Source organism: Balaenoptera acutorostrata, chromosome 1, assembly GCF_949987535.1.
Source record: "Balaenoptera acutorostrata chromosome 1, mBalAcu1.1, whole genome shotgun sequence".
Taxonomy (NCBI): domain Eukaryota; kingdom Metazoa; phylum Chordata; class Mammalia; order Artiodactyla; family Balaenopteridae; genus Balaenoptera; species Balaenoptera acutorostrata.
This window is the reverse complement of record NC_080064.1, coordinates 158,332,142-158,358,096: the sequence shown is the minus strand read 5'-3', so window position 1 is coordinate 158,358,096 and position 25,955 is coordinate 158,332,142. Positions and strand designations below refer to the sequence as shown.

The window sequence follows — 25,955 nt, the reverse complement described above, 5'->3', positions numbered from 1 at the left end:
GAGCCACGGAGCATAGATAGCTGTGAGGCTGACAGCCCGGTCTTCCCTCAGCCCCAGAGCTGTGAGAGAGCTGGCCTCCATCCCCTGAGCCCATACAGGCAGAGAGGCTCTGGCAGGAGGGTGATGACTCCTCAGCAGAGGGAGCAGGGTGGGTAGTCACATCAAGAATCAGATTAGAGCACAGCGCAGGTCAGAGGAGGCGCTGAGAGCAGAGGGCCTGCCTGGGGACCAGGCAGCAGCATGACAACAGGATTGGGAAGCTGGAATGGGGAAGGCACAGGTCAAGATGGTTTTCTTTGTTTCCTTCTTGTGTGAGTGAATAAAATATTATTTCAATCATTTCATTAACTAGGACATCCTGAACAAGCTGGGGTGGCAAGTTTTTCTGAACAAGCATTTTCTTTTCACTATTTTGTGTGTCATAGGACAACAGCATGACAGTGGGGCTTGAATTTACCTGTATCCCTTAGTATTAGCCTAGGCCCATGTGTGGCATGTGTGCTAGCTAAAGCTGCATTACTGTCCTTCCATTTTCCCTTGATTGCAGCCACACAATAGCCAAAGTGATCCCCTTAAACTGTAAGATAGATCATTGGAATCCTCAGTTAAAACCCTCCAATGAATTCCTGTTTCATGAAAGCCAACCTTATACTGGCTTATAGGTTCTTGCGTCCACTTCCAGCCCTCTATCTCCGAACTTATCTCTTCACTTTCCCACTTGGTCACTCAGTGCCAATCCCTGGCTTCCCTGCATGTCCTCAAACAAAGCAAGAGCACCTGCCTCAGGGCCTTTGCACTTGCTATGCCCTTTGTTTTGAATCTCTTTCCTCTCCATATTTACCTAGCTCACCCTTTCACTTCCTTCGCTTCTCTTCACAGTCTTCTTTGTCAGAGAGGGCTTCCCTGACCACTCTACAAAAGAGCAACCCTCTTGCCCTGTGCTCCCTATTTTCCTTACACCACTTTACTTTTCTCCTTGGTCCTTGTTACCATTCCATATGCTCTGTATTTACTTGTTTGTTTTGGCTCTCTCCACAAGACTAAATTCAAAAAGGTCAAGGTCTTTGTTTTGTTCCCTGTTGTATCCCCAGTGCATACGTTGGTGTCTGGCATAATAAATACTTGATGAATGAATGAATGGACCAATATTCAAGTGGAGGAGATGAGACCATAAAAAATGACTAGCAGAGGCCGCTCACAGGCCTTGGCCAGTGCTAGCTATTTTGGTGCTAGATTTGACTTGATTTAGAAAAGAAGAGAAACAGATTTCTTGTACTTTAGGGGCTATGGAACAATTTGTCTTTGTTGCAGGTGTGAGTGGCTGAGCCCCAAGTGAAGCCTGCAGGTACTGTCCCAGTATGCGGTAGTGCTCAATGCACACACAGTGCCGCATTTCAGGGAAGATAAAGCAATGGAGAAACACCATCTAGACGTTCTCTTATGGTTATTAATAGCAATTTTAGACACCAGAGCAAGAAAGAGTGTCAGAGTTGGAGAGACCCTTAGGTCACACAGTAAATTAGCAGCAGGGTTGGGATTATAACACAGGCCTTCTAATTCCCAGGCCAGTTCTTTCCACCAAAGCTCAAATGAGCTACTTTGCTTCTCTAATTTTATGCCATTCCATTGGGTTAGATCTCTGGATTCCCGAACTACTGTTCTTCTTCACAGCAAATTCCAAAGCAGAACAGCCAGATAACAATCTCTGCAGAATGCACTGTAATCACTAAGTTTTACTCTATATTATTTATGCTTAACGTTGATAATTATAATGGGAGACGATGAAGACAGGAACCCAATTAGGCTTGCTTGTGTGTTTAATCACACAACTTGTGACATTGTCACCTAAGTTTGGATCATTTCAGCACTGATTATTTGATTTGTTAATTAGAACCTTAGCATTCCAGAGCCGGGGGACCTTAGAGATAACTAGTTCATAGTGCTTTTAAGTCATTTTTTAAAGCTACAGCTGACCTGGAAGCCAAACACTTAAAAAAAAGAAAAAATGAACACCGTGGGCTCTGAATCATTGCTGAGGAATCCCTTTCAGGTCTTCAAAGTATAACTGGAAAATGATTGATGTAGTTCCACTTTCTCATTGTAGAGATGGAAAATCAAGCCAGTCAAGAAGCAGACTTCACATCAGGATTTTACTCTATCTAATTTTTCTGTTTAAGCTCCTCCACCAAAGGGTGAGCAGAAGAACATTCCAACCCCTTTTCTCTCCTACCTGATTAGCAGCAGTTTCAATTCAAAGGTTTAATGCAAAAGGTGCAGGAATGCTTGACTCAAATGAAGGGTTTGGATAACCGTGGCTGAAGACAATCACTGGTTTCCAGACCTTCCCTCCTCACCTTCACGTTCTCTTTCAAAAGTTTTCATATATATTTACTTTATTTTTTTAATTTAATTGTTCTGGCCACGCCAAGCGGCTTGTGAGATCTTAGTTCCCCGACCAGGGACTGAACCCATGCCCTCGGCAGTGAAAGCATGGAGTCTTCACCACTAGACTGCCAGGGAATTCCCTATATTTGCTTTAAATAAGGCCAGGATATGAAGATCTGGAATTAAAACAAGAAACTTAACCTAATCAACCGTGCTGTTTGGAGGATGGTCTGCATGGCCATTAGTCCAGGGGACATCAGAGAAACCAAGTGGGGCCTGAGCCTGAACGCAGGGGCCAGGTCTAGCCGAGTAGGGACGGTGCAACTGGCTCTGAATGTGATGGCGCCAGCCACTCACACAGCTCAAGTACTTCATGAGCATCAGTTAAACTTCTGATTCTAATTTGGGCTTCCAAATACGTGGGTCATTTAAATTCTCATTGCAAGTAAGTGTGAAGTGGCATTTTGGTTTTGACACCAGCCTCCCAGGAGGTGACACTGGGAGGACATTCCCAAGAGACCACTCCCTTCTATGTGTGTATTTACTGAGGATTGGGAGGTGTTCTTTGAAATAAATTTCAGAGAAGATTTACAGTTAGTTCCAACAAGATATGGGCAAGCCCAGAACCCAGAAGTCACTGCCTAAAAGGCTAAGAGTCAAGGCTAAAAGTATTCTGGTCTATGAATCTAGCTAGTTATTACTTCTCGGGGCTTAGGTGCATGTTGGGGACAACTGGATGTTAACAACATAACACAGAGATAGTAATAGGTGTGTTTTATTTACAACAGGGTTTCAAAGTTTGCTGGTAAAGGACATAGCATTTTTATCCTGCTTGCAGTGACATGGACCCAGGTCAGGGGGTTGGTAACCAGCATACTGGTTGGTAACCAGCTTACTCACTCAAATCCAGTGAGTAATCCTTGGATTTGCGCAGAGTTCAAGTCAGGGAGTTCCTAGTTGTGTGTATATACTTGGGGGTGGGGGAAATCAGTCAGTCTTGATGGAGAGTTTCAAACAAACCCGATGGCCACAGGGAGAGGATATGGTAGCTGAGAAAGAGGAGATTCACAAGCCATTATTAAAGATGGAGGGCAAAGAAACTACTTGTTTTAGAAGCAGGGGTAGGGAAAAGATGGAAGGAAAGAGCATGCTTTTTTTCCATATGGTAATTTAGGCCTAAGGAGCTGAGCTGGCTTTACACCCCATGAAACCAATGTCTTAGGAAACACTGGTATCTGCCAGAAAGCTACTTTGTAGCTCTCCTTCATGCCTCACCACACACTGGGGTTAGGAGGTATGGATCCTTAAGATCCTGTTTGGCGGACTTCTCTCGTGGCGCAGTGGTTAAGAATCCACCTGCCAATGCAGGGGACACGGGTTTGAGCCCTGGCCTGGGAAGATCCCACATGCTGTGGAGCAACTAAGCCCGTGAGCCACAACTACTGAGCCTGCGCTCTAGAGCCCGTGAGCCACAACTACTGAGCCTGCGCTCTAGAGCCCGTGAGCCACAACTACTGAGCCCGCGTGCCAAAACTACTGAAGCCCATGCGCCTAGAGCCCGTGCTGCACAACAAGAGAAGCCACCGCAATGAGAAGCCCGTGCACCACAATGAAGAGTAGCCCCCACTCGCCACAACTAGAGAAAGCCCGCGCGCAGCAATGAAGACCCAATGCAGCCAAAAAATAAATTAAAAAAAAAAAATCCTGTTTGGCGTAGCAGAGAGGCACAGTTCTAGGGCCCAACGAAGACAAGGTGAGAGTAAGAGGGGAAATATAGGGCCAAGCTTTAGAAAGGACTCTAGTTTTGTGTGTGTGTGTGTGTGTGTGTGTGTGTGTGTATTTTGTGTATTTTGCACCCCTTTTAAGCAAGGGTATTTGGGATGGAAGCTACAGTGGAAAGAAAGAGACTTTAGTTCTGTTTTGTGAATGATTTGTTATCAAATAAGTCCCAGCCCGTTTGTTTGGTTGGTTATTAATTATTTTCTCCCCAACATGTTTCAAAGAAACTAAGGCAGTGTGGCTGTGCCTGTGGAGAGCAACATGGGACAGGCAGGAAAAGTGGGGATAACACTTCTCACTACAGAAGACTCTTTCAAGGGCTCGTTCCTCCTTCGGAACCAGCCTGTTCAAACAGCCAGAAGAGTTGGGCTATTCTTCAACATCATACTTTTCCTAAAATACCTTGGGGAGCCAACAAAGTCCTTTCCTTCCTTGCTGTTCTATTTATTTATTTTATTTTAAAAAAATTTATTTATTTTTTAATTTATTTTTGGTTGCGTTGGGTCTTTGTTGCGGCGCGTGGGCTTATTGTGGTAGCTTCTCTTTGTTGCGGAGCACGGGCTCTAGAGTGCAGGCTCAGTAGTTGTGGCATGTGGGCTCAGTAGTTGTGGCATGTGGGCTCAGCAGTTGTGGCTTGCAAGCTCTAGAGCGCAGGCTCAGTAGTTGTGGTGCATGGGCTTAGTTGCTCCACAGCATGTGGGATCTTCCCGGACCAGGGATTGAACCCGTGTCCCCTGCACTGGCAGGCGGATTCTTAACCACTGCACCACCAGGGAAATCCTCCTTGCTATTTTAAAAGAGAGAAGGGGACTTGATTGTGTGCCTGGATGAGAGTTGCTGGAAGGAGTTCTGTCTTCTCAGATATGAGAGCTCAGAACTTAAATGACCTGCCAGGAAGCTGTTTTGACCTGAAACTAAGGCCTACTATTGGTCATGCTAGAGACCCAGTGAATGGAACAGCTAAAACAAACAACAAACAAACTCCCAACCTCTCCAAAAATCTTTGGGGAGGTGGGAACTGGAGAACCCCAGAAGGAAGACAGGGAATAGCTGCTATACGGGAAACTAATTTTCCCGATAAGCGTTTTGTTAAAAACAAAAAAAATAAAACAAAGAAAAGAAAGAAAGGACTGCCAAGCCTGACTCTTTTTCATCCTTCCAAATTCATCCTTTCTTCAAAAGCTTCAGCTTCACAGTTCTCTGACTGCAGATTCTAACCAAGGTGGGCAGAGCAAAGCTTGTACTCCAAGGGAATGAAACTGGCAACCAGGGCTGCGAGTCACCAGAGGCAAGCGTTGGCAGAGAAGCATGTCAGGGTCCAGTGACAGGCTAAGTTCTGGGCTTGCACAGGTAAGCTCTCCACGTAGCCGTGGCAGACCCCTTCTCAACTTTGACAACCACTGACATTACCCAAAAGTGGATACACATTGAGCACAGCACAGTCTCAAGTGGGCATGGGTTTTTATTCTCAGTGCACAACAGTTTGGTTTCTGCTCGTCAGCAACAGCTTTATTGGTTCCAAAAAAATTATCCTTTTTTTCCCCCTTCTTTTAAAACTCCCCTTCTATTCTTCCTTTCTCAATGGAACAACATATTTGAATTTCAGATTTGCCAGTTTATAGCATTTTTTTTCTAAGAACCCTATAAATACATGCAAAACATTGTACAGAGAGCTTAAATAATATCAAAATGCAAATACAGATTGGGTGCACAGTTTAGCTGAACTGCAGATTACGGCAACACACAGTGGGGTACACGTTGCTTTGATATCACCATTTGTTTGTTTATGTCATGCAGATCACAATAGTCAATCTTTTGTTTTGTTTTTTTTTCCTTTTATACAAAAATACCAGTGCCTGTTATACTAGTTACTGAAGAAAAAAAAAAAAAAAAAAAGAAGAAACTCAAAATTCCTATCTGTTGATTTGAAAAGAACAACACAGATAGATTTGTTGGCACATATATATGGCATATTCACATATGGCATATATACATATGGGGAGAAACATGAACGAAAGGCCAATTCAGCCATGGGGAGCTCACTTCCCTCCATCTCTCCTAATCAGGAGGAAAGGGGACAGCAGGCCCAACAGCAGGGCTGGGAAGGCAAAGGACAGCACTGAGCTAAATGGAAGGGTGTCTGGTCTTTTCTGAGGAAGAGCCTGGAATGGCTTAAGAAGAGCAGACATTTATAAGTGCCCCACCCCCACCACAGTAGTGGGGTGGTCCTCAGATACGGAGAGTGAGGAAGAGTGAGGAAGTACGCACTTCGTGATGGCATCATGGGCTGCTTCAATCACTAGGCAGGGAAAGGAGGAAAGAAAGGAAGTGACGTGTTCAGAGGTTTCAGGGCACATGTGAGCTTGCCACACCCCTCTGGTTTTTGGCAGTAAGGTCATCACTCAGATTTAAGTGTGCAGACTCCCCCCTCTGAAGCTCAACGGGAAGAAGGAACGCAAACTCTAAGGAACTCACAAGTGCTGGCGGGATTTCTCGGTGGTCTCTCTACAACCTTTAGAGTTGGAGAGTCATTTCAGAGGGCAGAGGGCACCTGTGGGAAGGATCTAGTCAAGACTGTCACCCAGGCTAGAACCAGCCTTTATTTTTCCACTTAGAGCTCTACCTCCCAACTAATATATTACGTGAAACTTTTCTAGGGCAGGGAAGGAAGTCTCAAATCAAATCCTTGCACAAAAAGTCGCTAATGGAAAACTCCAGGGGAAACAGGAGGTGAAAAGAACCATAAAAAATGCAAACCCCAAATCAGAGAGAGTATCCTTGCAGCCCAGTGTCTTGGGTACCACTCTGCCAGCTGTTCTTCAAGAAATATAAATCTATCTGAGGTCCCTGATCCTGATCACGAGTTCCTGGTACCCATTTCCATGGGGGTGCACACTCATTTCCTGCTGGCTGTCCCTTCTTCCTGGATGGCTTCCTTCCCATCCGTAACCCACTGCCCATTCTTCTAGGTTTATCAAGAGAGGAATCTAGGAAAATATTTCCCCCTTTTCCCCATCAGACCCTTTTCAAATCCAAAGCACCGTTTTTGGGGAAAGCTTTATTAACTTATGCCATATTTATTCACTGCCAGTTGGATCACTGAAACTGAACAGGAAAAAAAAATTTATATAAAAAATATATGCACATAAACACTTAAACTTAATTCCACATCAGCAAATTTATATTAAAAACATTCTAGAACCCAACAAATTTTTTTTCCCCTAAGTATAAAGATGGCTGTTTGGAGAAAGGAAGTTTGGTGCATTGGTTTTAAAACCAATTGCAAATATACTATAAGTCACCTGCCATGTCTAACAGCTGGTTATGTGCTCCCTTCCACAGGGTTACATGACAGCACTTTATTTTAAATCCTTTAAACAAAGTACATATGGCTGACTCAAAAAATATCAGTTTCTCATCTAAAGAAAACTATATTTTTTTGCATAATATGTCTATATTTTCTCTCCTACTATGGAAACTAGAATACACACAAAATCCCCATTGACTTTAAACAAGTAGACACAAGCCCTCACAAGTAACCTGTCAGGCACCATGAGAGTCTTTTGGGAGCAGGAATGATAAAATAGCCTCCAAAGTTTGTTTTAAAAACTGATCTGAGGTAATAAAAAGACTCGACAGAACTAAATCTTCCACTGTACTTAATAAATATATATGTGAACACCTAACGCCTCGGGTGAGCTATTTTTTCCCCCATTAGTACTGAAGACAGAGAAAAGATCACTGAAACATGTAACCTTTACAAAACCAAAATCAGATCGGTAGCTGATGTAGTAATAGGGATGTGCAGGGGATACTGTTTCTTTATTCTTCCTTCCTAGGGCAGCTCAGGTGAAAGGGTGAGGGAGGAGAGATCCAGAAGAAAAGGCCGGAGAGGAGAGGTTCGGGTCACCTGACTCCCAAATGGAAATTTGGCAGTTCCTAACAGCCTCAAGCCCCTTCTCCCTACTCCCATCACTCTAGAAAGAGGGGGTAGGCTTCATTTACCCAGTGGGAGATGGGAATTGGCAGACATGAGCTGACCCCTACACGGAAGAGCTTACAGCAGCATGGTAGGGATAGAAATGGAGATCCTGCAAACGCGGCTCCACCCTGTTGCATTAAGGAACACTTAACAAATCTCCTAGCCAAGTCCCTGGCTCCTGAGAGACCGGTGGGAAGGGGATGCTTTGGGCAGTGTTCAGGGAGAGAAGGCACAGGGCTTAACAGTGCAGCATTGAGCACATTCTGGAGGGGGCTTGAGTGGGGTGTGCAAGAGGGAGGGTGGAAGGAGGCGAGCTTTACAGGGTGGGTCTTTTGCTCCTTTAAGTCGGCAAAGCGTCACTGAAGCCTCCCACTTTGGATACATGTTTTCAAAATCAGAATATTTGAGAAAGGCTGGGGCCTTTTCAGAGACTGATGTTAGCGGACATGGCAAAGAGTAGAATTAGAAAACTAAAGGGCATGTCAAAGCTGGTCCCCAGCCATCTAAGCTCAAGGTTTCTGGTTTCTGAGAGGAAGGTTTGCTCAGATGCTGCTGGAATGGCACTTTGGTCTCTCCCAAGGCTGCTCAGTACTTACTCTCCCAACAATCAGGTCCTGCCCTGGAAGAGCCTTGGTGGATGGCTTTGAAAGCAGTAGTGGTCACCCTGAGGAGGACTCCACAGAGTTGACTTTGATGGTCTGTTTTCCAAGTCCAGTTAGGAGGCAAGGTCATTCTTAATTCATTCCTTTGCCACCACTTTAGGAACAGGAGAAAGGTCAGGCTTCAAGTAAAAACTACAAACCGCATATATGCAAGCTTCACGTCAATGCTGATCTCCCTGGCACTTAGAAACCACACACACCTGACAAGATGGCAGTTTAGAAGTAGATAACCTGGCAACAACAGGAATATATTTTTACTAGCTCTCAATTGCTTCCAAAGGACCCTGTTAGCAAAGAAACTTATCTGCCTCTAGAACTAAATCAAGGGCTCCACTGGGGCCAGAAGGGAGAATGGTCAAAGTCGACTTAACTCATCCAAGTCCTTTCCATTTTCTAATCATCACAACTTAAAAAAAAAAAAATAGTGAAGCTAAGGAAGACAATGGTCACAAAAGACCAAGAGACCATGGGGAGGCTTGACTGGAAGGGCAGAAAGAGGTAAAGGGCTTTAGGTATAAGTTTTCAAAATGGAAAAATTGTTTTAAAACAATCACTCTATAGGCTGATTCTATACCTTCCATTCTTACCTCAACACATTTCATTTGAGGATATTTGTCACTCTGAACTTTTAACTGAGCTTGTAAACAGCACAGACTCATAGGGTAAAAATCCAGAAATGAGGAGATGGATGACACAGGTATGAATACTGGTGAGAATTTGGGTTGGGGTAAATGCCAAAAGGATTCTTGTCATTTCTTTAAAAATGACAACTGATACAGGCAAGGAGTAGATCTACCATTCATTACTTGCCTGGGGTCTAACTGGGTCCTGCTACAAACCCCAACTCAGGTTTCAGCTGAAGTCCTCGTAGGTCTGTGCTCTTGCCTCTTCATGGCCAGGTGGGGGTTCACACATACTTGGGAGCAGCTGACATGACAGTGAAAAGTCCCATCATCCCCTTAGTGACGGGGTAGATGAAAAGGGAAATAAGGAAGGCAGGAATGGGAGTCAGAGAATGAAGTTCAAACTGATGTCTCCAGGCTGTGTAGAGGGCTGTCTGAGTGGCAGGCAACAATTTGCACTTGGCAGCAATCCACTGCATTGTTGTTTTTGTTGGCTTGTGGAGTGACCTCACCATCCAACGGAAGCATCCTAGTCCCAGGCTTAGAGACCTTTTCAAAATTTTCCTCTTCTTGCTCATCCAGGAGTGGTGTTCGTGGCCCCTCCTCATCTATGGCAAATTCAGGGTGGGTCATGAAGTTGTGGATGGAGTTTTGGTTCTTGGGTTTCTGAATGCTTTCGTGGAGGGAACTATGGAATGCTTTGACCACTTTGATCTACACCAGGGGAAGGAAAAGGAGGATGAGAAAATACGGAGGCAAGAATTGGTTAGTAGAACAAGGAACTGGGGGGTTTGAGGACAGAAACAAAACCCAAACTACAAAACACTATTACTCAACAACCAAAACCAAACATATGAGAGGAGATCATGAAACACTAGAAACATCACGTGGCTCAAACTTCAAGCATTGAGGTGGGGTGGGGAGAGTGAGTAATGGCAAACAACTGGAATATTTCAAAAGCTGCATAAAAAAAAAGAAGAAAACCCAAAGCAAAGTTAGCATTCCCAAACAATCCATTCTTAAAATGAAACAGGAAACAAAAAGATTCATTAGTTCTTTTGGATGGAGGGCAAGGACGTTGGAACTAGGTGCAAATTAATAGCCGAACTTAAAAGATAATTCAGACATGTGGATTTTTGTGTTGAAGCCAAACATTTTGTGAATGTGGAATGGAAAATTACACACTGAAGTTTAGTTATCTGTTTAAAACCCTCAAAGAGCCAAACACATATCAATTCACACACAATACACTTTGGGTGATAAGTGACCATGAATACCATTCAGCAAGGCAGACAAACCAATCTTCATTTGTGTCAGCAGCATGCAAGAAATGAAAACTCTTATACTCTCCAATTTAATAATTGCTCTTTCAGTCAGGAAACATGCATATATTTATATTCCACAGCCTCCACCATGTCCTCTTCCCCCAAAGAAAGTAGAACTCCATTCCTTCAGTCCCTCCCCTGGAAGAGGTGAATGAATACAGGCATCAAAAGATGCCTCCCCCTGACGCTGACAGAAGGCCCGCTCTCTCAGTTCAGATGAGGCCGGACACGCGTGGCCATGTCTCTGACACACAGCAGCTGTGTCCAGTCATGCAGCTTTCTCCAGCTGTTTGTAAATTATGAAGAGGAATGTGATCTTATGTGGAGAAGGGAAAGGATGGGACCAGGACAGAAAACACCCCATCCAGCAGGCAGTGCTACAAACAAGAGGCTTTTCTGATGGTGTGGACCAAGAGGATGGGGGAAAGGAAACAATTTGCAGTTTGACTGGGCAAAGGGAAATGCACTGCCCTATAAGTGTCAAAGTCTTTGTTCTACTGCACAACAAAGGAAGGGATTCAGTTTAGAGAAGAGGAAAAATCGACAATAATTGATCCCTGGGCCTAGCCTTCACCTTATCCACAGGGAGGGAGCAGCTCCTTTGGCAGCTGCTTTTCTGAACTGGGGGCCTCGCTGAGGGATGCTTTGCAACTTGGGTTGGTAGAATTGGAGGAGGGGAGAAGGTTGGATCCTGAGAGTTTGGAGAGAGAGGCCAGGGGAAAAGAAAGTGGTCCTAGGACAGTTTTAGTTGTTGGGAGGTGGCTGATCCTAGTCTTGCCCCAAAGTTCTTTCCTCAGAAAAGAAATGGAAGTAATGCAGGAGAAATTGTTGAGGTGGGGAGGGGGATAAGGAGGAATGATGAGGGTTGGGGTAGGGCACATCTTTCATTACTCTGCTCTTTAAGCAAAGAATATGTTCCTGGAAAAGAGGCAAGAATATGGAGACATCAGAGCACCCAAAGAGGCAGGCAAATAAACTGGTTGGATTGCTTGTCTCAGTGTTTCCTATCACTGTACAGAACCTTCAAAAGTAATGCACAAAGAAGGTTCATTAAAGTTGTGTCTCCGCCGGCTAAGGTTTTCCTTACCTTGCCTCACTCCACAACAGACTGGCAGACTCACCCAGGATGGAGGGTGCTCAGAGCTCAGAAGGCAAAGGACTCTGTCACCCAATGGAATCCACTCAACGCTTCAGCCAAGAAGAATCAAGGAACCTGGGCACACATTCACCATGCTGCACAGAAAGTTAGGACCTACATTTCCATCTTTAGGTGAGATCAGATGGAATATAGGTTCCATCTGGCTTTCAGGAAATCCCAAGTTTTAATGGATCTATGTCAAACATCTTAGAGCAAGGCAACTTGGATTAAGTGAGCCCAAACCCAGTGCCTTCTCCCCTGGCCCTAGTCAAGAAATGGGCTCAAAGCCATACCACCCCCTGTAGGAGTGATAATATAGCCCATACTTTTCACTCACTCTTTAGATCTCAACATTTCTAACAAGTGCTACAGGAGAACAGGTACCTTTATACCATGAGTTGATCATCTTCAATATCAGTGATTTCCAAACTTCCTGCTTCTATTTTTTTTTGAAGCAATTGAATACTTTGTTAAAATAATTATATGTGAAGTCCTATCTAGAAAACAGATTTTTAAAAATAGGAGTTGGAATGGGGGTCTGGAGCCCTGTTTGCTGGCTTTTCCTCTCACCTGTTGGGGTGATCAATCACTGTTACAGGTAAACAATAAGGGAGATAAGAGTGCATTGGGGATGGGTAGATGGAAAAGATAGGGACAATTTCTCTTTTGGGGGAGCAAGGAACAGTCATCCAGCTAGATAACAGGGCTTCTGGAATCTAAAGGGAAAGCAGCCACCTGTAAGGGAAGCTCAAGAGAAGAGGAGTCAGAGAGCTAGGAAGCACCATCTTGTGGCCTGGCAGGTGGAGAGAAGGGTGGGGCTGCGCCAGAATGCTCCTCAACTCCAACACTGGCCTCAGAGACTATATAGTACGTGCCGATGAACAATCACACAGCTGCATCATCACCAATCCACCCCAAGTGGTGGCATCTTCCTTTCTTGATGCATGGTGCCTCGTGCATGAGCAGTGTATGGGGAATAAGACACAGATAGTGAGGCGGGTGCTGTGAAAGCTTCAGGTCCTCTCCACTCAGTCAATCAACCCTTCCTTCCCCAGTCATCATCTCTCAAAGTCTCTGGGAAATGTCTCTTCTGTGGCCCCTATCCTACAGGTGAAAGTGGATGACTGAAGGACAACCCTTTCTCATGGCTCAGAAGCCCAAACCAGGCTGGACCTTAGGTTAGGTATGAGCACTAAAGACCACTCTCTGGAGCTCAATGAATGGGCAGATGAAGACTCCATTTCCTCAGCTGGTATTCTGTAGGTTTCTGCTCCTTTGTCAGAAACCAGGGGAAGAGAAGGGATTAGGACCTTCTTACAGAGAGAAATCTTAGAGATTTATCTACTGGAAGGTTAGATAAATAAATGAATTCATTTGGAACTCTGGAATGGGAAATGGGTTTTAAAATGCATGACTATAACTTCTAGGCCCTCCAATAGGAAGGTACAGCTGGAGAAAGAGCAGGTGCGGCCTGACTCTCCTGAGTTTCTAGTCTTTGAGGGTTTGCACCATATCCTCCACCAGCAACTCTACTACATGAGCCCAGTGGGCTCTGTCTTTTCCTTAGTCTCCTTCTACCTTCAAGTTACCAGGGCAGCTGACACTACCCTTCCTAACAGAGAGGCATGATTTAAGAAAGAACAGTAACTAGTTAGAAGGACATGACAAAACTAGAAGAAAAAAGGAAATGAGAGGAATATGGAAGGACTAGAATGAGAGGCTCTTGTATATTTGTAGGGTAAGACTTACTTAGTTCTTTGACTGCCTTTGAGCCTAAAGAATATGCATCTATAGAAATCTCCTCTCCCCCTGCCCCTCATATCTCACACGAGAACACTTAGAGTTGGCTAGAAAGAAAACAGATAAGCTAAGTCTGATCAGCCTACACCCTCACAATCAAGTGAACCACAGATAGTGCAATTGTTCTTTCTTTATCCCCCATCCCAGGGTTACGGTGGTGGTGATTGGGAGTGGGGGAGGAAGAAACAGACTAAACACTCAGATATTTGAAGCCCACAATATACTTAACACAGAGAGACTCCTTCCCCACCAAATAACTTAATAGCATTATCAGCAAAGAGCTTTCCATTTCCTCTCTGTGTCCCACTTGGGGAAGGTAAAAAGATCAGGAATAGGAAGGCATAAGCATTAGCAAGAATCCAATAATCTACCAACAATCCACCAGATCTTAGGTTGAGCCTTCACAGCTTTCCGGTTGATAGGCTGGCTGAGAAAGGGGTTCCTAAAACTTTACATGCAAAATAAGATACGAAGTGCTGGCTATAAGTAAAACAAACTAGAGGAAAGGAGAAGGAAAAAAAAAAAAGTTTGCTCTTCAGAAATTCCTAAAAGAAAACAAAAGACTTCCTGAGTCTTCATTTGGCTTAACCTTACACCTAACCTTGGGAGATAGAGTTGAGACTCAAAGGAGCAGAAGGAGAGAAGAGGAACAACAACATATTCAAACAAAGCAACAAACAAACAAAGTAAAGTAAAACAAACAAACAAAACTCAAGGAAGGACCAGGCAATGCAGAGGAACAATCAGAAAACAGGATTACTGTCTTTAAAATGGTTACGGTTTAATAGCTTTTCAACATTAAAAAAAAATAATAAAATTAAATAAAATGGCACACAGCCCGGTTCTGGAGTGGAATTTTTGCCCCGCTTTTCTTCCCTTAAGTCAAAGATCAAAGGGAAAAACCAAAAGGAAAAGATAACCACAGCTGGTTAAAGTGAATGCCACGTGCTCTCTTGTGGTCATTTTAGCAAATCATGCATCATAATAGACCATCACTCACTGCCCAGAGTAGGAGATGAAACAGCAGCAGCAACAGAAGTGGTGGGGGGAGATTTGACTGGTGCAACTGTTACATAGGATGAGCTAGGAACATGTTTTACATCAAGGTGTTGACCCATGGTCTGGCGCTTTAGGACTCCCTTAAAAGAGGCTCCCGTCTGGAATGTGTTAATTACGTCGATCTGCAAAGAATCAGAAAGTGAGACAGCTTTGCTCCACAGTCAGAAACAATCGAAGAAAGAGGAAGGGAGGGTCCAAGAAGGTTAGGGAGGGGGATGGAAAGAGCTGGGAAAAGGGGACAGGAGACGGAGAGCAAGAGAGAGAGTCCCTTACACACAAAACAATGGTGAAGAGAAGGGGAAAAAATATTAATTGCACATCACACTTCATTTAAGGAACAATTTGCCATGGAGTCTAAATACCCAGCCAGAATCCAGTCTTCTCTTCCCTTTTAGCCTATGATGGACATTTTAGGTGTGCTAGTATCCAAAAGTATCTAAAAATTTAAATGGACTTTCCCACTCATGATTCCTGACAGAGAGTGACAGCTTATTCATTGCTCTGACCTGTACTGTCTTCTTGTTTTTGACCTGTACTCTTAAAAAAATAAGGCATGCAATTTAAGATAGTAGGCAAAGTGTATATATTACTGAATTTTGAGGCTCAGGAACCTCTAAACCAATTAAATTGACTACCTATTTTTGCAGATTTTCCAGGAAAACAACTCATGTGTTTAAACAGAGGCATGTAGTAGTCCATACACAGGTGCCATGGTGGAAAGGCTCCTGGACCATGAGTTGCTGGGCTCACCCTCTTCTGGGTTCTTCTCTGAGACTCCCTGTCCTTGGGCAGAAGTGGACAAGGCCCCTGAAAGTGGAGCTCAGGAACCCAGTGGCCAGGCTCTGTGGAGAGAATGTCACTAGCAGCATTCGCGCACTGGAGACCCTGAGAGGCTGGCACAAGTGCAGATGAGAACTCAGCAGTTAGACGGGGTTGGGGGAGGAAGAGTTGGTTGGCGGTGGTGGCAGTGGTCAGCAGCTGCAAGTCCAGCCCCATACAAGTTGTCTCTGGTTTTCAGTGTCCTACTCCTCAGAGACAGAGGCAATGAATGCCATTTGTTTTCCGACAGCGGTCTTGATCTAGGGCCTCAGTCAAACCTACCATCCTCATCCCTGACCTCTGCCTGACCAAGGGCCAGTTGACCAGGGATGTAGGAAAGGTGCTGATTTCACTCATCTAACTTTACTTCCCCAGGTGAGAAGGTGGGAAAGCAGGTACCTTGTGAGTCAGATAGTTGTTCTTACTTATAAAGCTTCCTGAGAAGCCATGAAATGTTTACGGCTAGTTTCTGGACTCAGACCAAGTATGAGCTAAAATACCACTCTTCATCACATGATACAGTTTTCAGTTCCAGGGGACCGAGGAGCCTGATGCTATAAGAGGAAAAGGTCTGCATGTGGGGAGGGTTCAGCCACACGGAAGAAGGGGCTGGAGAGTCACCTTCTTCAGTGCTTATTAGGGTCACAAGGTCTCAACCTCCACAATGAAACTGGACCCTAGATTTACCTTCCCAAGATTCTAGACCTCAAGTTTCCCAACCTTCTCCTTTCTAGTGCTTTTAGCTCTCCCACAGCTAAAGGGACCAGGATGGGACAATAGCCTGGCAACACTTCCCACCCATAAGTGTTGCAAGAATGACAACAAGGAACAACAATCGGATGGCAGGGAATTTCGTTAGAACCCTTCTGAGGTGAAGAGTTGATGCCAGGAGAGAGCTTTAGGATCCAGGATGCAGGTTAGCACCGTCATCTGCTTATGGAGTCAGGTGGGATGGCATAGATATGCTCATCATGGCATCTTTAACAGGTTGCCTTTGCTGCCTAAGTTTAGGCTTTAACGTCATTCTGGTCCAACCGCCTTTTGCTCCAACAGAGAAAGGTAGTATACCTAAAGCTATGTAGACAGCGAAACTAGAGAGGTATACAGTCGAGGGAATGGAAATTGGTAGTGGAGGGGAAGGAAGATCCATGAATCTCAGCCCCGGGAGAGAAGATTGGGAAGGAGCCAGGAGACACTGGAACGAGGGCATTCTGGCTAGGAAAAAAATTACATAGTAGAAGAGGAGGCAGATGATCCTGAAGGGAAGAAAAGCAGACAGGTTATTCTGAAAAGAGCAGACCTACAGGGAAGCACCGAGGCCTTAGAGACATGAGCCAAAGATGCCAAGTTCTCTGGGCACGTGAGGCCCTTGCTCGTGATGGACTTGGCAGCCTGGAGGGTGGAGTGTGTGTGGAAACTCTGGACATGCTGAGGTAGTGTTTGCAGGTCCCATGTGATTTCCCTCTCTGGGAGGGGGAACTCAAGAGAGGGGAAAGGAGCCCCAGTGCTTCCCTCCCTAGCCCTGCTTTCCCATTTCCATCTGTTGTCTTGTCTATAGCAAATTCCCAGCTGCTACAGTAGTCCTCCCTTATCCATGGGGGATATGTTCCGAGACCCGCAGTGGATGCTTGAAACTGCAGATAGTGCTGAACCCTGTATATACTATGTTTTTGTCCTAGAGTAATGGGTGGGTAGTGTATACAGCGAGGATGTGATAGGCAATGGGATGACTTATGTCCAGGGCAGGACAGAGTGGGCGGCGTGAGATTTCATCAGCTACTCAGAACGGCATGCAATTTAAAACTTAAGAGTTATTTATTTCTGGAATTTTTCATTTAATATTTTCAGACTGTGGTTTACCACGGGTAACTAAAACCAAGGAAAGCAAAGCCACGGATAAGCGGGGTACTACTGTATTTAGCTTAGACTATTCATTTCACCTCTTCCCTAGGAAGTGGTGGGCTCCACTAGGGAACTTTTGAATCTATCTGCAAGGCTAATTTTAGAGAGTGAAATTTACTTCTGGGATCTCTAGCCAATCAGCAAAGAGGGATAGGCCTGTTCTCTGGTGAATACCTTTGAGAACTTGGAGATTTACAATTCCTTGAGATGGGAAATCTCAGGACTAACACAATAGAGGTATGTGGGGTAAGAACAGGGAAAGTGATAGGATTATCAATGTCTAGACCAGCCCATTTACCCAGGAGAAGGTAGTTACAGTTGCTGCGCAGGCAGTGGGGAAAAAAAAGTTACTGTAGGGCTATAGGAGGGGACTTAATAGCAGCAGGAGCAGCTTCTATCCCATTTTAGAAATTGCAGGAAGGGAAAAGGTTTGAAGAAATTATAGCTTCTTCCTTTCTGGGAAGCAAGTCTGAATCCTGTAAAAGATACTCAGGCACTTAGAGACTATTGTCGTTTATATACACTTAGCCATCAGATTCCCCATCATGGCCTTAAATTTTGAGTGGGGAAGACATAAGAGAGCGAGTTTCTTTTACAAAGATCAATCCAGATAACACCTACATTCCCCTAATAGCAGCTTGAGGATATACAGTAAATGTCTGCTGGGGATGCTGGCATAGAGATATTGTCTAAATCCTTCCCTCTGCAGGGTCAGGAAAGACTCTGAACATTTCCCACCCTGAGGTTAGGCCTAGTGCTTACAAGAGACCTTATGCAGGAAGATGGCCCACCCGACAGAGGGTGGGAAGTGGGCTTCAGATGAACCCAAAGCTAGAGGATGATGCTAGCACTTAGTGTCCCGTGTTTTCGGCCCCCCATGATCACTCTCCTCTCAGAGGAGCCCATACCACTGCCTCTGCCTGTCTGTCCTGAAGCAAGGTAGCTCGGGCCGCCCACCAGTGAGAGGGCCTTAGGAAGGGGAGAGACGTTGGCCAGCAAGAACTGCTGCCCTCCCAACACCTCTCAAGAAAGATGGTGGAGATTCCTTCTCCCAGGGCGAGGATAGGCCACTATCACAGTACCTGAGTCTGGATACGGTTCAGGCCCCGGAACCAGAGGATCTGGCCTCGGCGCAGCTCCATCTCTGCATGGTCAATCTCGTCCAGCCCCTCAGCATCCTTGGTGATCTCCTCTTTGGTGGTGCCATGCCCAGCCTCCTTTAGGAACTTCAGGGATTGGGTAGGTATTGTGGAGATGACCTGAGAACAGGTGCAGCAAAAGGGTAGACACCAGAATCACGGCAAGAAGAGCTGTCACTCAACTTTATGGGTCAGGCCCTTGGGTAGGTCACTCTTTGCCCTATCAACCTTCCCACTGGGAAAGCAGTGGGAAAAGTGCCAACCCATTCAGGCAAGCGTTTGCCAAGTGCCTACCAGCTGTCAGGCCCTCAGGAAGATTTTCTGTATTTGTGGACGTACAAAGGAGAACTTATATTCTAGTATTTGACCAGCCATCTGCCTTGTTATATACTTCATTCTCTTCCTCCTGTCTCAGTTCTTTCTTTGCATTTTGCCATCTGTCTCTTAAAGGAAGTAGAACCATAATGCATGATACACAGTAGGAAGAGACAGAGACAAGGACCTAGGAGAAAACAAGTCTGGAGACAGGATGGTCAAAATGTATGTGCATGGGCAAGGGGAAAAGAAGGGTGTTGGAGGGGAATGACCCTCTTCTTAGTTACCATATGCTAAGTAATTCCTCTTTTATAAAACTATAGTGAGAGGATACTAAAAGTTTTCTTGGGCTTGGGGTGAGGAACTGGGTGGGATAGCCCATAGAATAAGGGACATATGAGTATTATCAGAAGACATGGAGCAGTAGGTTGGGACTTGCAATTCAAAATAAATCACTCTATAAGCTGTCAGTCAGTTCTCCTTTACAAATAAGACAAGGGCTCAGCTGGGAAAGGGGGACTGTGTGAGCAGTCCAACATGGAGTCAAGTGTTTGAAATAGAAAGAATGTCCACGTTCTGCTTTTAGATGTTAGAAGGAGCTGTTGTGATACAGAAGGAAGGCTGTTGTTACCTGGCATCAAGGCCACATGGCCACATGTGAGACTAGACCCAGGTGAGAGTTTCAAACAGTACGTGAAATAATCAAGCTCCACCCAAGTGTAGAAGTGCTTTAGGGACCCACTGGTAAATAAACTTCAGCAAACAGAGCAGGGTGGAAGGACCTGTTAGGAACGGGGACAGGGATTAATCAGGGAGGCATCTAGGAGCTATGAAAGAAACAACTAGCAGGTCTATGGGGGAAAGCCTGCAGCTCTAGGGAGGGATCTTTGGGGCCAGTTAGAGCAAAGCCTCCATTACCCAGGTGGCTGGGCACCAATCAGTAGAGACCTGGGGTCTGCAAGCAGAGGTAAAGGCCAGGCCAGAGCTGAGGATGAGAGGGACTCGCAAAGTGGTATTAGGGAAGGAATGAAACTCTTATCAAACCTGATTATATTATTATAATATTAATAGCTAACATATATTGAGTACTTACAGGGTACTAGACATTGTTCTAAGTCATTTCTGTATTGAAAATGATTTGCTGATTAACAATGATTCACAATGATCCTGTTATCCGGAGTTGAGGAAACTGAGGCAGAGTTGCTAATAAACTTGCTCACTATGATGCAGCTTGTAAAAAGAAGAACCGGGATTCAAACCTAGATAGTCGGTTCCAAAGTCCGTGCTTTGAACCATATGCTATACTGCTTCTCTAGAGACCTTGTGAGTCTGGATTTATCTTAGATGACAGTCAGGCACCCATCCTGGATAAGGCGATGGTGAGAGACAGAAGAGGCAAGGGAGCCCTACATTATGACAGCACAGCAGCTCACGGCCAGACTGCGGCTTCATTGAAGACATATGCTTTGCAAACTCTTCTACTTCTAAGACCCTTAACTTTTTTTTAGCAAAATTCCATTGAAAATTTCCACTTCCATCTCAGAGAAGCTAAGAGATTTGTCTGTCTCCAGGCATGATTAGAGAAGAGAACAGAAGCCTCTGAAGTGGTGGGCACTGATCATTCTGCTTTGGGATCCTACAAGATGGAAAGAACTTGCAAACCTGGTGGTAGAGAGAAGAGGGAAGAAGAATATGAAGGCGAGGAGCTGGGCGTCTCCACAGTTGCTCGTTCCATCTCATCTAGGGGAGGGGGGGTCTGCCGGCCCTGTGACTGCACGGGGAGGGTGTGCCCGTACTCACCTGGCCCCACAGCAATTCTCCAATACCGATGAAGAGACACCAGAACCACTGGGACAGGGTGAGGTTCGTACAGCTGAAGGGTTTCCCCCCAAATTCCACAATGATAATCTAGGACAGAGAGAGAGGCAGCCCATCATTGGGAGGTAACAGGTAGCCAGCCCTCCAGTCAAGGCCATCAAAGCCACGTCAGCCCCCTCCCCCAGGATCCCTGTGGTGTAAACCCTGATCTGCTTGTTGGGAAAGGAGAGAGAAGATATCCAGGTGGGGAGAAGGGAAGACAGACACAGTCTTTATAGAGCACTCTGATGGGGAGACAGATACAGCTACTATGAACATTATTAATGCAAAGGCTGGGGGATCAAGGGGAGCTGGAGGCTTCTTGTGACTAAAGCCAGTAGGTGACAAAGAGAAGGCACAGTGATAGAGAAGAGGAATTTAGGAGCGGGCAAATAAGAGTGAGGCAGGAGCTCATTTGTTACAGGGCAGGCTCATAATCTCTTGTATTGGCAGATGTCTTAGTGTACCTCTGACTGGGGCAAGAAGGAAGGGGCTCAATCCTTTCACCACCAGGGCAGCCATGCCCTTGACCCCACTTCCCACAGAAGGAGCCTACATCAGGCTTATCTGTCAACTACATATGGCAACATTCCATGTCTTCTCCTTTTCTCTGAATTGCGTACCATTATCTACCATGAGCCCTTTCAGAACAAAGGGGCAAGGAGGGACAGGGAGAGATCCCATATAGCACTTGCATGCACATTTCAAGTATGCTGGCAGGAGGCATGGAAAGGGGTTAGAAGACAGTGATCTTCCTCCTGGTCACTATGTGAAATTGCTGTGTTTTAGAAAGATAAGGAAAGGATTCCACAAATTTTATTTTATTCACTACCAACATGCTGCCTTGCACTGGAGCACTTGACACAGCAGGATCCAATTCTAGAGCAATGAGCAAACAGAAGCATTTGGGAACCCCAAAGTGTTCAACCCACAGCCTGAGTCCCCATCACTCCCTCACTCCTTTCCCCGGGCGCTCAGGGAATCCTGGCCCCCAGCTTCTGGCCTTTATCCTCCCAGACCTCCTATCCCAACTCCAGCTAGAATCCCACCTGGCTGACGAATGTGCCCAAGACCACAGAGCAGAAGATGAGGTTGCGGAAGATGCCCGAAAAGACATTCCTCTCTCCGTGGATCTTGCGGGAGTTGATTTCATTGAAGAGCTGCATCAGCACGAAGGTGTTGAAAATAATGGTGTAGTGCTGGCTGGGTGGTGAATGAAGAGGTGCTCTCCTCCCACTATCAATGTCAAAGAATTTCTCACCTAGTTGGGAGAAGGGATGCATCGGAGGATAAGTATGCTCTCAAGGAGGGTTCAGGTTGAGTCAGAACACTTGAGTATGACCTCACTGGTTGCTTATGACTGGTGTCCATTCTAACTGGTCAGTATCCGAACCACAACAGTCATCAAATATTTTCAGTGTTAGCCCTGGTCTCAACATTTCTTTTTTTTTTTTAATAAATTTATTTTATTTATTTATTTATTTTTGGCTGCGTTGGGTCTTTGTTGTTGTGCGTGGGCCTTCTCTAGTTGTGTTGAGCTGGGGCTACGCTTCGTTGTGGTCCGTGGGCTTCTCATTGTGGTGGCTTCTCTTGCTGCGGAGCACACGCTCTAGGCACGCGGGCTTCAGTAGTTGTGGCGCATGGGCTTAGTTGCTCTGCGGCATGTGGGATCTTCCCAGACCAGGGCTCGAACCCGTGTCCCCTGCATTGGCAGGCGGATTCTTAACCACTGTGCCACCAGGGAAGCCCCCCCCCCCTTTTTTTTAATTTTTTTGGCTGTGCCATGTGGCATGTGGGATCCTAGTTCCCCGACCAGGGATCGAACCTGTGCCCCCTGTATTAGAAGGTGGATTCTTACCCACTGGACCACCAGGGAAGTCCCTCAACATTTCTGACCCTCTCTCTCAGTTTGCTCCATCACTATTTGCCTTCTCGTAGTGCTGCATTGCGGTAGAACTATGTGCACGAGAGTCTGGAAGACATAGGTCTGAATCTTTGTGCCACTATTTACTCAATATGTGACTTAAGCTTCAGTTTTATGATCTAAAACAAAGGTAACATAAAGCCACCCTTTGGAGATTCTTAAAAGGAGTAATAAAATGGCACAATGCACCACGTAGCGGGAACAGAGGATGCACTCACTAAGTGAAGCTGCTATCATTCCCATCTTGTGCTCAGCTTGCTCCCTGCTACTTTCTTTCCTTGGGCCGCTGTCTGCCCCCATCTCCCTCTAGCACTCCAAACGCCGCCGCCCACCCCCCCTCGGCTCACCAGCAAAGACAAGGAAAAAGATGACAGTGAGCTGATAGACGGCGTGACCCAAGATGTTCTTCATCATAGTGCGTGAGATCAGAGGCTTATTTCGGCCATAGGGGCGACGCTTCAACAGAGAGTCTGTAGGAGGCTCTGTGGCCAGGGCCAATGAGGCAAAAGTGTCCATGATGAGATTAACCCACAACATCTGCACGGCTTTCAGTGGGGAATCCTGGTGGGAAGAAGAACCACTCCTTTTAGCTTTCCTTGGAGACCACCCCCCACCTCACTCATCAGCCTCATCTTTGCCCTTGAAATGGCCTACCTCCTGCTATCCACCATTTATTAGCTGAGTGACATTGAGAAACTTATTTAACCTCTTTGAGCCTTGGGTTCTTCACCTGTAAAATGGGGATAATACCTACTTTGCAAGGTTGTTTTTGAAGAACAGAGAAACTACATATAAGTGCTCATCACACTGGCTAACATGTAAGTGCTACATTAATGGTAGATAAATTATCATCATCCCACATGAGCAGATGGAGACCTAGTAGAGCTAATTCCTGCCCCAACACCCCTTCGGAAACTCTGGTCCTTACTCCTCAGTCGACATACTGTACCCCGCACCCCCTGTTCCTTAGCCCCAGCCTCATCCCTCCCATCTCAGCTCACCCCACATTCCCTTCACCTGGGTGATACAGGCGCCAGTGAAGGCCACAATCACAGCCACCACGTTGACAGTGAGCTGGAACTGCAGGAACTTGGAGATGCTATCGTAGACGTTTCGTCCCCACATCACTGCCTTCACGATGCTGGTGAAGTTGTCATCTGTTAGGATGATGTCAGAGGCCTCCTTTGCCACATCCGTGCCTGCAATACCCTGAGGTAAGAAAGGGAAGGAAAACAGTGAGGAACTGGACAAAATTCATGTACATTCTGAACTCATATCTTGACCTCCAAGAAGCTTCAGAACTCAGCATAAACACTAGAGGGCACACTAGCCACACAAATCCTACAGACTAAACCACCATATTTTGAGCGGTCTTCTCTCCCAAAGAAAATAAAGGGAAAATGTGTCACTGTCACTCTGTGGGAAAGGGGACTGGGCCATGATGCCACCACCTTACTCCTGAACTCAGACTGGAAATTACAGTTATCTCTGATATTCCTTTCTCCCGTCCCTCCTACTTCCCCATCTTAGAAAATAATTAGAAGATAGGGGAAAAGTCCTATCTGTTCTACCTCTAAATTTTAAAATTTCTTTTGCCACTGCCAATATCTAATTTAAATCCTTATCTCCCCCGCACCTTGAAGTTACTCTACATTTTTTCCCAGGAGGAGTAGTCTGGCAGTACAGTTCAGATGTCCTGTCCTTATCCAAAATCCTGTCACTGGGGAACCACTAAAGGTTTCTAAATAGACAGATCAGTGGTTGAAAGCAGTGTTTTAGAAACAATAAACTTTCTAGTCTGGTAGTCAAAGCCCTCAACAAGTGAACTCTGGTTCATTTTCCAACCTGCTATATCTTTCTGCTCAAAACCTACTGCTTTATTCACAATTCCCTGAATCTCTCATTCACTTCTAGAGTCCAGTCTTCTACTTACACCCTTTTCTCCAAGCCTGGAACATCCTCTTTCCCCATCTATTTAAATCCTATCTGTCCTTAAGGTTCCATTAAATTAATTAAGCCCTGCTTGCTTGGCAAAGCTGTCCCTAACATCCCCAGCCTATTCTTCTATTCCATGTCTTACCACCCCTATAACCTACAGAGGGGCTTGTTTGTGAATCTGACCTGCACTAGTAGATTATTTGTACTGTTTACCTGGTAGTATTATTTTCCTATCCAGATTGCAACAAATGAATATCTGTCAGATAGACTATACAATTCAATTTCCCCATCAAAAAGTTCTCTAACACATCCACACAATGCTGTACCATGCACTGGAAAGAGAAAGGACGGAAAGAAAGAAAGAAAAAAAGAAAGAAAGAAAGAGTATCTTTATATATGTACTACTGCAGAATAATCTCTAAGTTAGGTTGTTAAATGAAAAGAAGCAAGGTGGAAAAAAGAGTATATGGTGTGTATATAGATAAATATAGATAAGTATCACTTATCTAAGAGAGTGGGATATAAATAAACTACACATTTGATTGTATTTTAAAGGAGCAAACAGAAAGATAAACCAAAAATCAAAGAAGTAAGTTATCTGTGGGATTAAGAAGGAGGCAACAGGGTAGAGGTGATAGGGATAGAAGCTAGACTTCTATGAATAGACCTTGTTGGTATATTTTACTTTAGAATTATGTAACTACTTTATACAAGTATAAAACAAAATTAAGTTTAAAAGAAGCAATCTCAAAAATGGAAGAAAAAAAAAAAACCCATAATATAAATGAACTGGTATATAACCAGTTGGTAGCACAACCATACCAAGGGAAAAGTTCCAAATGACTTTTTGAAAAACACAGTAACTTGATGTTAGGATACAGTAGGATATACCTACAGGATAAAAAGAACTACAAGAAAAATCTTTAACTGTTTTTAGTAGAGTAATTGTATTATTATTGCTATTTTGAGACTATTACATATATTTTAGGATAAAGCAAATAATAATTATGTTAATGCCGTTAGGAATCAAACTTTTCAGCTTAAGAGATAAATATAAAATCAGGGAAGTAAAATAGGAAGTTAGAGTTCTAGAATTCTAAATTTGAATTGGAAATGCCAATATGAATTCATGAAGTATTTATCTTTAAAACAAAGAAACACAAAAACAAAAAGAGACATAAAAGACATATTTCCTAGCTTTGTCCACTGAAAAGTTCTAGAAACAATAATTTACTCAGAAGTAAGGAACATCCTGACATTCAGATTGTGTTCTCTAAATATCATTTCTCACTGAAATGAAGCAGAACT

The 25,955-nt window shown here is 44.8% G+C and overlaps 1 protein-coding gene across 3 annotated transcripts in view; it reads right to left on the bottom strand.

Moving 5' to 3' along the window:
• Positions 1-5,608: 5,608 nt before the first annotated feature.
• Positions 5,609-25,955, bottom strand: part of ATP2B4 (ATPase plasma membrane Ca2+ transporting 4) — a 90,219-nt gene continuing 69,872 nt past the window's right edge. Inside the window, exons 16-22 of one of the 3 annotated variants that reach the window (XM_007166134.3) lie at positions 23,727-23,918; positions 23,057-23,270; positions 21,835-22,046; positions 20,729-20,836; positions 18,557-18,733; positions 14,768-14,875; positions 5,609-10,145 (exon numbers count right to left, since the gene is read on the bottom strand). In XM_007166134.3, the coding sequence (XP_007166196.1) occupies positions 9,831-10,145; positions 14,768-14,875; positions 18,557-18,733; positions 20,729-20,836; positions 21,835-22,046; positions 23,057-23,270; positions 23,727-23,918 (1,326 nt within the window). In that variant the 3' untranslated portion in view covers positions 5,609-9,830. Of the gene's footprint in view, positions 10,146-14,694; positions 14,876-18,556; positions 18,734-20,728; positions 20,837-21,834; positions 22,047-23,056; positions 23,271-23,726; positions 23,919-25,955 lie in introns of all 3 variants that reach the window. The other 2 variants (XM_007166132.3, XM_007166130.3) reach the window with 2 other exon arrangements.